Source organism: Leuresthes tenuis, unplaced genomic scaffold (genome assembly GCF_036924035.1).
Source record: "Leuresthes tenuis unplaced genomic scaffold, fLeuTen1.0.hap1 SCAF_10, whole genome shotgun sequence".
In the NCBI taxonomy this organism is placed as follows: domain Eukaryota; kingdom Metazoa; phylum Chordata; class Actinopteri; order Atheriniformes; family Atherinopsidae; genus Leuresthes; species Leuresthes tenuis.
Genome location: NW_027325364.1, coordinates 36,004,323 through 36,019,093, shown reverse-complemented (window position 1 = coordinate 36,019,093; position 14,771 = coordinate 36,004,323). Strand labels below are relative to the sequence as shown.

Below are 14,771 nucleotides of genomic sequence, written 5' to 3'. Positions count from 1 at the left end.
AAGTCCTTGAGCTGAATAATGCCATTACATCTGAAGATGGAAATAGCTCCAGGACACCATTTCCTGTGTATGTGGGTGTAAAGCATTAACAGGCACCAAACTTCTGCAACAGAACCCATACTATGGGAACAAGTCATGACTGCTAAGTGAAACAATCGTCCGCAAAACACCTGTATTTGTAACCGACATGCTCAGAGTGACGTATATACACTGAATATTGTGGGGAACTCTTCCAAACACCAGGCTTTTAAAACTGCTTTAGAATTATATTCGACAGGTTTCCTAAAACTCAAAAATCTGAAATGATAAGATTCAGATTCAGGTAACAACTTTGCATACATTTATGTGCAAAGTTGCCAAAGACCAATTTTTTCATTTCCGAGTTATATTTGTGCCAACAGTTATCAACTTAAATACTTAAATAAAGCAAAGCAAATGTACATGATGCATCAAAACTAACCTTGCTACAACTATTCAACTCTAAACAACACTTAGAATAGTAATCAGGTGTCATCCACAGCTGAAAGGACCACCTTTGATGTTCACAGGCAGTGGCACATGCTCAGATGCCTCCTCTGTAGCGTGTAACATCCAGATCAGTGTACCCGAGGGGAAACGTTTCAGTCAGTAAAGTGGCACTGAAACAGAGCTCTTGTTTGGTCAGGTACATGCCATTTGTTCAGGAACTGCTACTGTGTTAGTCCCAAATCTTGGTACCCACTAGACTCAGAAAGAGAGGTGTTGAGAGTAAGAGCTGGAGGCAGGTGAGAGTATGAGCTGTCCCGGGAAGAGTGGGGTGACATCACAGAGTTGGAGCAGGTTTCTACAAACCAACATCAGCCATCGATGTAAAGACTCAAAGTGCACCTGTGCAGGAAAAATGTGGCCAGAATCAGTAACGTCAGGGGAAGGTGGTTCTGTCAGACGATGCTGTGTTGATAATATCAGGACTTTAATTCTTTGTCTGTAAAACAGAGCAGCATCCTGGAACAGCTTCCACAGTAAGCACAGGTGAAGTCTTACTGGGCTGTTTCTCAGTCCGTTTCTCTCCCTGACAACAGTAACCGAGAAATATGTGAATGACAGTAGCTTCAGCCGTAAGTCATGTGAGCACCGAGAGAAGCAAACAGGTGACATCTGATACTAAACCCAACATATCCAATACTGAGCAGGACATACTTCTTGGACTTTGTCCAATGATTTTTTTGTCTTTGTCTGGACTTTGTCCAGATATGTTTCATCTCATTCAACACCAAACAATCAGTTTTAGAACAGATGTCTGAGGAATACACTGCGATTCCTTTTCACCTGGATTTTACCTGAACAATGCTTTTGTTCAGTTAACTACAGCACTTTGCTTTTAGAGGAGGCCCTGTGGGCTGGGGAACTTGCAAAAGTAGAAAAAATACCTCCTTTCTGCTTCACAACCCAGAGATGGAAGCAGGAACTTCTCAGCAGATCCAAAACATCCCAAGATGTTCAGTGGAACTCAACATGGATCATTACTGCAGGAGCTGTGGACATTTAAGATCCATCCCAATGCACACAGGAAAAACTCTACTGTGAGGGTACATGCACTGACAGACCATCAAGCAGAGTTTACTCAAACTGATGTTAGACCACCTGTGTTACATCGTTATGTTCCACAGCTGGAGAGTTCAGAGAAACTACCTCCAGTACGTTTGGCAATGCAGAGATCAGCACTGAGTGTTTTCAAAGCAGACATGTAGAGTAGGCACACATCACATTTGATGAAGTTATCATAAAGTGCAAACTAGGTGTGTCACGTCCAACTCAAAAAAATGCAATACTTTGAAAACTGATTTGACCAAATGTAGCCATATTCACTCTAATCTCACCCCCAAACATGTGGCAGCTTTACTCAGACATAAAGTACTCCTGGTTTGAGCAGCGGTTGAAGCTGTGGCATCAACTCCCACCACAAACTTCACAGAAAGCGCCACCTGCACTCTGCAGCCAAACTGAAGACCAGCTTAATGAGTCAGCTGACTTAGAATAGATTCATTTCTGAATAGATTCATTTGTTTTAAATCAACTGGCAGATCTTTGACAGCTGAATTAAAAAGCTATTCAGATTAATCTGATTTATCAATGAAAATAAAGCTGTTTGGTTATAGGCTTTGAAGCTGTGACACACTGAGATACATATCTAAATGCATGAAATCACCGGCTGGTTAACTGTAATCTCATGGAATCATGATGCCAGCAAAGATTCAGTCTCTTACTGCAAGAGTTACTCCTCAGTGACCATGCCAACTAAATGAGACCCTGGGGATGCAGCAGGTAGAATGGGAGGCACAGTCTGGTCTGACAGAATAAAGATCATTTCACAACCAACATTCCTGCAGTCATTCCTACAGGATCATTTACAAAAGAATTCTGCACAGAGAAACACAAAACATGACCATCTGCACGCGGGTTAGAAACGAAATTCGTTTTTAACTTTAATCTAAAAGCTGTCCAACATCTCTACGTTTGTTCGGGCCTCATCCAAAGCTGGTGATGTTGGAGACTGGGTGTGTGTTGGATTACGTGGCAGTGAACTAGCACATTGTCACGCATTCCCCATTCAATACAGTCACTTTCTATATATTTATGCGCAAGCCTGTGTGACAAGGTTAGCACTATATTGCTGCTACCTCCTGTTACCATGGGAACAAGGGGGAGACTGGTACATATACTGGTGTCAAACACAACTCCTCCTGGTCCTCCTGGGCTGTACCATGCTCATTACACAAGTTTGTTAAAGGTGCCTAGCAGGCCCACCCATCTTACTGTATGACAGACTTAACCCTGACCTGGGGGGCGGGGGTGTATACTATGCTTGTGATGCTTTTTTGGGGACACTTGTTTTAACTGTGCTTTATAAAGAAATTCAACTTCTGACTTTATGACAACTAACAAAAAGTTTCTGTGGTCCAAAAGTACCAACTACGATAAAAGAAAAATGGCGGTGACAGAATTAGTCCCAGCTTTGTAGCCAAGACACAAGCAAGGCATGGTTTGAAACAATACAAAGTAAAAACTAGCCTGTAATAAATCACACCAGACTACACACTCATTTCATCAACGGTAAACTTGGAAAAGGAAAATAAACCAACACGACGAAGAAACTACGGTCTGCTTGAGTAGAATTTGGAAAGCCAGGCTGTCTGATGTCTGTGACATCTTCACCGACTCAGAGAAGCTGTGGACAAAAAGCGACACTTTCTTCTTAACAAGCAGATGATGGAGCCCGCCGTGGTAGAGACAGACTGGTCAACATGACAGCTGAGCTTGATAGAGATCAGTCAGAGGAGTTGGGCTTCAGTCTGGAGTGTGTGTGTGCTCTTGCTGCAGATCAGCCGCGTGGTATCAACACACTGCGACTGTGTCCTGGACACAAGAGGAACCTGCTGAGTAGTGTGAACAATGGAAGATCTGACAGTGCTGAACGCAGCCTGACCAAAAACCTAAGACCAGCATTCACATCTGTCAGTGTGCTGTAATCTCATAGTAGTTTCATTCCAAACAACAGCACTCAGTGCAGTCATCTGAGGAACATTCGGACCATGTGGAACAAAATATAACAGTGCAACACGCGGCATACACCCGTTCACAGAAACAGATCCAGACACATCTGTGTTACATGATGAGGACAAAAGAAACATATCCCAACTATACTTACTTCTCTTGTGTCACCAACAAAAGGTTTAAACACAAAAAGAAAGAAATCAATATGGTGCAGAATTCACTAAAAATAACTTCAATTCCTAGTTATGAATATTGTAAGCTTGTGTTCATGAAATCAACAAGCTCTCTGGTTTGTGTCTGACCTGGCATCACACTCAAAGTGAACATCAGGGAAGTCTTTTCCTTGTCTGGTTTCTTTCTAATCATTTTCAGAAGAACAGTGGAGCTTTACCCAACCCTAACAGCAGGGTTTTGTTTACAGCCCATCACCAGCTTCAGGTGAGGCTCCACGTGCACTGCCTCCATGATATCTACACTTTGTGTGTGTTTTTGGATGGATCTGCAGTAACCACAGAGACACAAGCAAACCGGAAAACATCACCAACATGCACACCTGCTCAGTGTGAACTCTTCAGATAAGTACCTGCTCTGCTCACACATAATAAACCCGAGGTGAAAATATAATCCAGGATAAAATCTGCACCATCTCTGCAGTCAAAGCAGGAGGGAAAGTTGTAAAGACGGATGAGTCTTAACGCCTGGGAAGATTATCAATATCACTTCTACATCATTAAGGTCAAAGGACAGCACTCATGTAGAGCAGCTGCAGTCTCACAGTCCACTTACAGCACTTTAAAACACACAGCACAATCATCAGATCTCTGTTCTACATGCTTCACACAAAGCGATGACACAACGGCCTGTTTGGGGCTTCGCTGTGTTGCCTGAGGACATTTTTACCTGCTGACTTGAGGAGGCGGGACTGAACCATTGACCTTGTGATTTACAGGGAGGCCCATGCCGTCTCCTCCACTAAGGCACAAGTAGGTCTCACTGCACTTACAATTACATACTCCAATAAATCTATCAGTCGTTGGGATGTTTTCCTATGGTAAGATTAGCTCTATTTATCAGTTAAGTACCTGGTGGAGTTAGAGATGCTCCTGAGACCCACAAAGGAACAAAGATAAAAGCGTGTTTCCAATCAGACAGTAAGTTCATTTTCTATCACATCTAGGCAATAAAGTGTTTTAAAAATCTAAATTACTATTATAATTTTAATAGGTATTCCAGTCATTTTTTCAAACATTTTATAACCTGGAAGTCTGTCTTGATTTGCTGTGAGCCCACACCATTGAAACCTGTTGATAGCCCACAGCTTTCTATCCAAATGATAGGTAGGTTAAATAATGAAACTTGCTAATCATATATGGTAATTCGGTTGTGTCAGTAAAACAGCCTGTTTCAGATAAGCAGTTCCCTCTAATAAAACGTGTCTGACACTCATCATGAAAAGGTCAAAGTTCAGACTATCTCCGACTCTTAAAACGACCCCATCCCACCCAGGTGAACAAACTGTTGAATTTGTTAGCACACAGACATACAGAACATACCACAGGCACATATGGACCACATCCAGCCTCTGTACACAGAGACACACGCTGCCACGGTTAACACATTCACACAGGTACCAGCATGTTGACAGACTCATACATTGGTGACTGCAGTGTGACACAAGTTAGAGAGGAGTGTACATGGTCTCTGTCAGTGTGTCTGTATATATTTTTGTGTGTACTAACTCTTGTTCTTGCGAAGCAGGGCTGAGGTGATCCAAGGCTCTGATTGGACCATCCTGCAGGAAGGTAAAGTCTTGTCATCCACGGATGATGATGTCACAACCATGGAAATGCTTGGCAAGTGTTCAATCCAGCAGGGAAATGACAGTCAATCACAATGCTCTGACGGGTAGGCGGAGCTTGTAGGGGGCTCAAGTAACTTTCATAGGGGTGTTTTCAATCCCAGAGTTCACATCAATAGTTTACATCCAACTAAAGAAATGGAGCTTGAAATGGTAGAAAACTGAGCAACCAATCAAAAGGCACCTTCTCCTCTGGCTTTGTTTTTTCTTTATTCAGCTGTGACTGATTTCTAAGGCAACCGACTGGTGTACAGGCAGCTTGTCTCTCTGAAGTAAAAATATATAGGATGTAATCTCTGTTTTATGTGGAATTACACTATAGATATAGATCTCTCATTCTACATATATAATCTGTTTCTCTGTGAAAATGGGGTCAAGAGGGAAATAGAATATTTGGTTTGTCAGGTTAGCTTTTTGTTGTGTTGGGGTCGGCAGTTTCATGCATTCTGTGTGTGGGCTGGAGGCTCAAGATTGCTGGTGATGGATCTTTCAGGTAGTCCGAAGAAGACTTTCTCCTAATCTAGTGTCTACTCAGATAAACAATTTGAACAAATTCTTTCTGAGATAAAGGCAAACACTCAAATTGCTTCTAATATGTTCACTTAGTCCAGGAAAGCTTTAACAAAACATAGACAGCTAATTTTTTATCCATCTTTTTGTCTTGAACAGGGTTTGTGCCTCCAATGTAGCCTTCACCAGAGGATCACAGAAATTCTAGCGTTCCCAGATTGTTTCAGCTACATGGTCAGTACGGCTCCACAGTTTTTCGATAATGCAACAAAATATGTGAATCGGTGTTGTTAATCTTCCAGATTATTTGTAAGACACATTAAGATGGGTCAGGACTAACCAGGCTGGCCCAGCATTCTGCCAGGTGAGCTGAGCAGTAGCTGTAGGGAGGAAGAGAAGAAGGTGAAGGGGAGTCAGGTTTCCAGCTGCCTGCTTTTACCCCATCCCTCAATCTAAAAATAGCTCCAATTACTGTGGCTTTCTGGGGGACTGGTCGCTGGACAGAGCGGGGTAATGTTATCTCTGGTTAAACAGCCCTGCACTGGTAATTTAACAGAAGCTGCCCCACCAGAGCCCCGGAGTCTGTAGAAGTGTCCAGTCACTCAGATTCACGACAGAAGCGGGCTGGTGGGCGCCAGGCTGAAGGAAGCGAGGGAGGGAGGAGGGGGGGCTTTAAAAAGCCGGACGGTAGGGTAGCCTCTAAAACTGTACAGGGTGTCTCTACAGCAAACAGCTGCGAAATGTTCAACAAACGTAAACAAACCAACCCGATTCAACCTGTTGATACCACACAGTTCCTCAAACAGTCACGAGCTAACAGGAACAAGGAGACGTTCACTGTACTCGTTCCCCTGGAGATGAATCTCAGAAAAAAAGACAACCGTTTAGCTCCAGAGCCCGGCCCGGGTTGGAGACATGCTGAGGAAAAGCCGCCGTCAGCCTGCGCTGCTCCCCGAAACTCCGACGCTGTCTCCGCTTTACCAAAGCATCACACAATCCACGAGCGAGTCAGCCTCTGAGGTAATCCCACACAGGTAAATTCACTTACAACGTGTAGACAAGAAGTAACCAGAGCCGCCTCAAAGTAAACAAAAGAAACAAATCCGGAGTTCCCGAGCTGTCTGTCACAAGCCTCCTGGCGGCCTCTTCTACGTCAGCCTCCGCTATATTATCTCACTTTACGTCCTCCTGCATGTGTCTTTGTCCGAACTGGAGGCGACTATTTTATTCCCTCGAGGTGGAAACCTTCGCAGGGGCGATTTTGAGTCATGTTTCTCGCCCGTTTCCCATTCCCTGCTTCTCCGTGGACGGAATCTGTGCTGCTGTCCCATACGGCTCCCCCACCCTGCAAGAAGGACCGCACCACTGCCGGTGGAGGGGTCGAGGCAGCTTCACATATTTCCAGCAAACTGCTACAGATACACGCACGGACCGAAGACAAACATAACAACAGCAGAATTTCACCTGAAATTTCACACAATAATCGTTTGGATGCCAAATGACCCCATTAAACTGCATCGACGGAACGAGCTCCCTCAGACCGCGGTGGTCTGTTCCAAGCAACCTCTCCCGTCCTGTCCATTTATAGTAACAGCGGGATATATATACTGGAACTTTATATACAGGCATACATGGACAATCTTTGCTTCCACCTTTAAAGAATCGCATAGAAACAGCTCTGACAGACTGTACCAAAACACTCTGAGAGCTCTTTAACCGCTTTCATCTTCGTGTTCAAGTCTAAACCTCGACAATAAAGCATTAACGGAAGGGTTTCCTTTATAAATTAAAAAAGGCCAAGCAGTTACTAATGTTTTCTATATAAAACACATTGTGGTCCTCTTACACGAACGTCATTCTGCTGTATGTGAGTGAGTTTTGGGGGAGGGGGATAACGCCCTTAAAAGTGACTCTTCTCTATATGACACAGATTTTATAAAGCTCTAACTCCAAATGACTGCCCTGAGCCAACAGAAGGGGACACTACATGTTATTACTGCTATCAAGTCGCACACATAGACTCACTTTGTCCAGTCTTTCAAAAATATCTTACTCGTGTGTACTCTGTTCAACGCAGCCTCTGCCCTCACTCAGCACGCACTCTCCGTGGGCTCTGTTGCTACCCGACGCCAAGGCAACTGCTACCTGATTGGCTGCAGAAAGTTGCATCCCTGACTGTGATTGGGTAATGGGACGGTTTGTGGGAGGGGTGCTCAGCTTAGTTTCTCTGTGACTGTTCGAACGGCGCGAGGTAGGAGTGACGCGGAAATAGTTTGAGGATGTCAGGTAGAAATGGAAAGAAGGACGTGGAGACAGCCAGGGTGGGGGTGGAGATTCAGCCAGGATTGGGGGGGGGGGAGCAGGGCAAAAAGCTTCCTCAAGCACATGGTTCTGAGTGACTCTATACAGCTGAGATGTTTGACTTCTCCTCACAAACCAGCCAAAGCTAGCTGTTCCTGTTGCTATCCGAACATTCAGGCTAAATGAGGCACAATGCTGCCTGGGAACAGCTCGCTGTGTCACAAACCAGCTGACAGCTGCTTAAAGGAAAACACCCTCACATACAGCTCAGCTTTTACGGACCCTTTCCTCTTTTAAACGTGACGGTAATCTGTAACCCATCAGTGATGTGTATTAACAAATAATTATACATAAAGGACAGCCACTAAAGCTGTGGTAATTTCTTGTAGACAGACAACAAGACAGTTTTATTTTCTTGATGCAATTTACCTCCTTATTACCACCGTGAACTATGGCGTAAGCAGATAACTGATATTGTGAATAAAGACCCGTAATAGCAAGCAGCAGGGACACCACATTTGGTTTGAAAATAAAAACTAAATTGTGCGATTAGTATCCACTAACTTTATAATTCAAGTTTAGTCAAATACATAGAGGAAAGAAATAGGCTTCATTTCTTGCTGTAATCATAGAGCTCGCATTATGGTCAACTGTCTAAGAGGTCATACATAAGCAGGTTCTAACAACACAACAATAATGTAGCCACACACAGACTGGAAGCAGGGGACAACTTAGAGAAAAACTTCTGTAAATTAGTCAAACATAAAAATGTGGATGCTTCCACACACATATAGCTGTACTGCATGGTTTTGTTCAGCAATATTTCCAATATTAGGACAATGTTTTACAAAATCTGCTCAGTTGATTCTAATTTTGCTCTAAACTGACAAGATGTCTGCTGAGGGTTGGTTCACTGTTGGGGCACAGATGATTGGAACTTCAGCCACTAAGGCTGCTCTGCCTGCCACTGCCTCAGTGACTAATGTGACATCTGTACTTACATCTATCTGAGGGACAACAATAACTTCTAACCCAACACATTCACTCAAATACGACACTTACCTACTAATGTTACTCACGGGACAGCAGTGCTATGACCCTGGAAATATCTCATAGAATATAATGCTGTAGGTGTTTTAGGAACTCTTTCAGTTTAATGCAATCAAAGCAGAAATGTAATTGTCTTGGGTTCAAAGGCTTGAATAAGGCAAAGTGCAGATGTCAGAATGGTCATCAGAGCCGGTCTGTCCAGCCACACAAGAGCAGAAATCATGGAGGTTCTAAAAAGTCCATTTTCTAACAAAGAAAACTGAATGAATTTAATGAAATTAGAGCAAATACAGGAGGCAGACACTCATTTTTCATGATTCAGTTCAGTTTATTTACATCACAGCAGTTAACAACGGAGGTAATCTCTGGGCACTTTGCAGATAAACCAAGTTCAATTCAAGTCCAATTAAATAAAGTCTAATCAATTCAAATTAATCAAATTAGTTAGAACTGTTTTCATATAATGCCAATTCATAAAAAGTAGCTTAGCTTTGGAATCAATCAGATCTTGTCACTTCAATTCAGTCCCTGTCAACTAGTTTTGATTTTATTGTTTTATCTGTTTTTTTCTACAAATAGAAGAGAAATAGTTTGTAACCCAGACTGTGCAAGTCAACAGAACACATCCTACTGTACGCCATGACATACATCATGATAAAAATAGAAAAAATAAAAACACTATGACTATGTCATTGATTTTTTTTCTTTATTCAGTGTAGCCTGCTTGTTATATATGTAGAGTCAATTCAGATTATTAAGTGGCTATCAATTGGTTCTCTTTACTTTCACATGTAAAATAAGCACAGTTATAGCACCACAGACAGCAGCCTTCATTTCCACTGCACATGAACTGTTCCTCTACAGCAATAAAGCCCTGTCTGCTACACAATGTTAACTGCAAACATTTTGAGTTGGTCAATGAAAAATGTTGTCAGAGGGAATGTGCAACAGGAAAAATAAACTGTGGCTTAGTTGACAACATAAGGCTTTAAAACTGAACTCCTGGATCCATAGGATTTTATCTTTAACATAGTTTTGTGTGGGTAAGTGTGCAATCAAAATTACAAATCACAGGATGCGAGATGCTGGCTAGCCAAAAGAGATAATGTTCAAGCTTTTTGCTCACCGACTGTGTTCATGTGTGTCTGCCAGGCAGATTCTATACGAGTACATGCTGGTAAAGGCAGGACATGACAAACTGACCTACACTGCTGCTCTGTGTCTGTATGCTTATTATGAGGAGTTAGTTCACCACAGTAATTACAGTAACAGTTGCCCATAAAAGGCTTCTCAACACAAGGAAACTTCTGAATGTTGTTCCTGAGATTAACCATTGAACACCAGGTTGAAAGAGGAAAACATTCACTTGGATTTTAAACTTAGAAAGCATTTGCATAATTGAAAGTACTGTCAGACGCAGTAGCCCACTGATGCATGTTGGTGCAGGAAATAAGAAAGCACTTCCTGTTGTTAAAGCTATTATGTGTGAGTAAGCTGTCAACAGAAGCCTCGGATCTATGTGACCTCCACTTTCTTCATTTCTTACAGCAGTCATTTTTAAAGACGCGTTTTGAGCTATAGTAGCTCTGTCAAGTTGGATAAAGATCTTGTATCTAAAAATATTTTGATCAGATTTTACCTCTGATTGATGAGAAATATCACATATCATTCTGATAGCTTTGAAACATTTTGTTGCACCAGTTTCCCCTTCTCTACTTAGACGTTTTTTCCCCCATGTCTGTAGTAAATGTCTATTACATACTGCTATGGCTGTCTTAGTGAATATGGTAATAAAGTTTAGTATTTCCCCTCATGGTCTTACTGATTGGCTTCCACTAAATCACGTTCAGCTGTACTAACGGCCAGACAGCCGAGATTACAGGCAGCGCAAGCAGGCAAGCAGACTCACGTGCCTTGCAGCAAAATTCCACCCGGCAACTACACAGTGTACCATGGCAACAGCCCTGCCATTGGTCCCTGGTGCGTTTTCAAATGACCAATAGGATGGCCAGCCGCGGGTGATGCTTGTTGCTAGGTAAACATGATGCAGAGGAAAGATAGGGAGCAGAATCACCATGCAGTTACTGCAGGGTGCTTTCAGCAAGAAGTGGAGAAGCACTTCACACTCGGAGATACCTTCTCTTTCTCAGCACTTGGTGGTGCCACAGAGCTGAAAGCAGAAGCATGGAATGACACAGGAAAAATAAGACTGGGAAGTTAGCATCAGAATGTAAGAGGGCGCCTGTATGAGCAAATGTTGGATTCAGTAAAACAGTGCACACACACACGCATGTACATAGATAGATAGAAAGATAGATAGATAGAAAGAAAGATAGATAGATACACACACACATGCTGATTGTAAGTGGGGTAGCTGCTTCAGTTCACCTGCAGAGGCAATATGATCGGGTTGTGAGTCATACATTTTACTGTACAGGTGACATGGTTCTGGCAGTGAGAATGAGAATGGAATTTACAAGCATTGTGAAAAACTACTGTGGTTAGTCTCTTTATTCAAAATTCAGCAATGAATGAGGTTCTAACAGCATTTGTGTTGTATTTAGTTTCAGATATGATAGTATTTTAACCTCAGAGCTTGCTCATTCAGCCTGTTCTGTTAGTGGAATCCATGTATTGTTGTTTTAATTTGAATTTGAGCTCCCGCTGTTCACACAAAGCTGGAATACCTAAACAAAAACTTCTTCCTCCAAGCTTTCTTTTTTTTTTTTGTCTGAGACCTGCCAGGGCCATAGTAGCCTAATGATTCCTGTTGTCACTCCATGTACACTGTGTGTTTCCACAATATGTTATGTAGAAATGACACTTCCTGTCTGAACATTCTCAGTGATCGATAGAGATAAGTGTCTAGAAACTGTGAGCATCAGCAGCTAAGAGTTAACTGGTCATTCCAAACAATGCTAAATATTAAACCAATTTATGAAGCACTTCCAAATACCTCCCACTGCCCAGTTGGACGCTGTCAGTATTACAGTTGGTCTGTAGGTAGAATAGGACAGCCCCATGAAACCTGTTGAGTGTTGACATTTTTCACCACATGGGCCCCTTTAAATTATGTGATCATGTTCACGGTTGGGTCAGATTATTTTGAATTGTATTGGAATTGGTATTGTAATGACAGAATACAAGTAACATGGACATTTTTGGAAGGAGTAACATCATCTATTATCTTACAAAACAGGTATAATTTCATCCTCATTCTTTTGGAAAACTTTTAAAATGACACACTAAAACTATTGCCCATTTAACAAAAAAAAATGAATGCAGCCACAACATTTTCTGCTCAAAAAAATATTCCATTTTCTCTTTAAACATCTCAAAACATTTTTGGTAGAGCTCATACACCCTGTACAAAGGCTGACATCGCCAGCTTAAAATACATCCTGGGACCTCTACTGCATCTCTTCCCTTTCTCACCCTGCAAAATTGCCCACAACTGTTTCAAGATTTAAGATTACTGAACAGTGTTTGTGAACACCACTCAAACCAGAGCACAGAGCAACATTCACAATTGTCAATTTGAACTTATAACTGATTTTGTGATTACAGAGATGGTAAAAAGAAACAATTATAAAGTTAAAAATACCATTCAGGTGTGTGTTAACACAGTGCCAAGTAGGAAAGACATCAGAAATTATCTTAGATAGGCAATTGTTGCTGCCCATCAATCTGGGAAGGGTTATAAGGCAATTTCCAAACTATCTGGAGTCCATCATTCTACAGAGAGAAAGATTATTCACAAGTAGAAAACATTCAAGACAGCTGTCAGTCTTCCCAGGAGTGGACGTCCCAGCAAGTTCCAGACCGTGCAATGCTCAGAAAAACCCAAGAGCTACATCTCAGACTCTACAGACCAGTTTGCCTGTTAAATGTTAAAGTTCACGACAGCACAATTAGAAAAAAACTGAACAAGTATGGCTTGTTTGGAAGGGCTGCAGGAGAAAGCCTCTTCTCTCTAAAAAGAACATGGCAGCACAGCTTAGGTTTGCAAAGCTGCATCTGAACAAAGCTCAAGACTTCTGGAACAATGTCCTTTGGACAGACCAGAGCAAAGTGGAGATGTTTGGTCCTAATGCACAGCAGCACGTTTGGAGGAAACCAAACACAGCAGATCAGCACAAACACCTCATACCAGCTGTCAAGCACGGGGGTGGAGGGCTGATGATCTGGGCTGGTTCTGCAGCCACAGGACCTGGGCACCTTGCAGTCATTGAGTCCACCATGACCTCTTCTGCTTACCAAAGTATTCTAGAGTCAAATGTGAGGCCATCTGTCCCACAGCTAAAGCTGGGCTGAAACTGGCTCATCAACAGGACAAAGATCCCAAACACAGCAGCAGATCTACAATTCATAGAATGTCTGAAAAAGAAAAGAATCAAGGTGCTGCAATGGTCTAGTCAGAGTCCAGACCTCAGCCTGACTGAAATGCTGTGGTGGGACCTTAAGAGAGCTGTGCAGAAACCAATGCTGCAAACCTCAATGAGCTGAAGGAACGTTGGAAAGAAGAGTTAGTTTTTCACTCACTGATTCTGTCTTTTATTCAATAAATAATGGCACTGTGTAAACTGTTATGTGTTGTTCATCTATGGTTGGACTTTGAGTTTTAACACCTGCCGAGGAACATTTGATTATTTTATTCTGGCTGACATGAACAACTTTAGAATTCAAAGGGGATGTATTCTGTATTTATTACATTTATAAACCTTGTCAGATAATGTTGCCAGATGGCATTTATAAATCCTGCTTGCAGCACCATTCATAAAGTTGGCAATTGGAAATACAGGCCAAGACTGCAAAGAGCATTTACTGTTCTTTACAATACCGTGTATAAACAACATTAACAACCTTGGTGATATTCATGCATAAGTATGCAGGGAACTCATCTAAAAACTTTGATGTGTGAAGACAAAATGTCTCCCTGTAATGTGGTCCTCTACAGAAACCTTTATGAGAAGGGACTGTATTTATGCTAAAAATTAATACCACATATATATTTGGATGTATCTGCAATATTGATGAGCAACTGAAAAGCAACATGTAGGTCAGCAGAAGGGATAATTGAACAGATACTCTTATTATCGGCACACTTTCTCTCCATAAATGATCCAGTATATTTGCTGCCTTATTCTCATGGTCTCACTCACGTATTTTACAGGCTTCTTCCTGGCTGAGAGAGCTGAATGACATAGGCAAGAATACAAGAGCAAATGTTGTGGATGTCTGGATTCTTGCATCAGTCTTTCCAAACTACGTCTTGGACATATCAGGTTTGCAGTGAATGTGTTTAAGAGGCAAAACTAACCCTACAGTAAATAAAATCATGAAGTCTTATTCTCCTATAACATTACTCAATCTGGTTTCTTGACAGTGCAGCAAAGCTTCTTTACCGTTGCCTCATATCTGGCTGCTGCTTGTGGTGCTGACATGGTCAAGGTGTTTTTGTTGAAATAATTTACTCCTGAGTGTGTGATCTGAGCTAGACATGAAGCCTCCATAGCTC

At 42.1% G+C, this 14,771-nt stretch overlaps 2 protein-coding genes across 4 annotated transcripts in view; one reads left to right on the top strand and one right to left on the bottom strand.

Moving 5' to 3' along the window:
- Positions 1-14,771, top strand: part of tcaim (T cell activation inhibitor, mitochondrial) — a 382,005-nt gene that overhangs the window by 189,506 nt on the left and 177,728 nt on the right. The window lies entirely within an intron of this gene.
- dyrk1b (dual-specificity tyrosine-(Y)-phosphorylation regulated kinase 1B) overlaps positions 1-14,771 on the bottom strand; it is a 67,969-nt gene that overhangs the window by 29,484 nt on the left and 23,714 nt on the right. Inside the window, exon 1 of one of the 3 annotated variants that reach the window (XM_072395009.1) lies at positions 5,274-7,263. The exons of 1 other annotated variant lie outside the window; for it this stretch is intronic. In XM_072395009.1, the coding sequence (XP_072251110.1) occupies positions 5,274-5,376 (103 nt within the window). In that variant the 5' untranslated portion in view covers positions 5,377-7,263. Of the gene's footprint in view, positions 1-5,273; positions 7,264-14,771 lie in introns of those variants that run through there. One more of the 3 variants, XM_072395011.1, reaches the window with a different exon arrangement.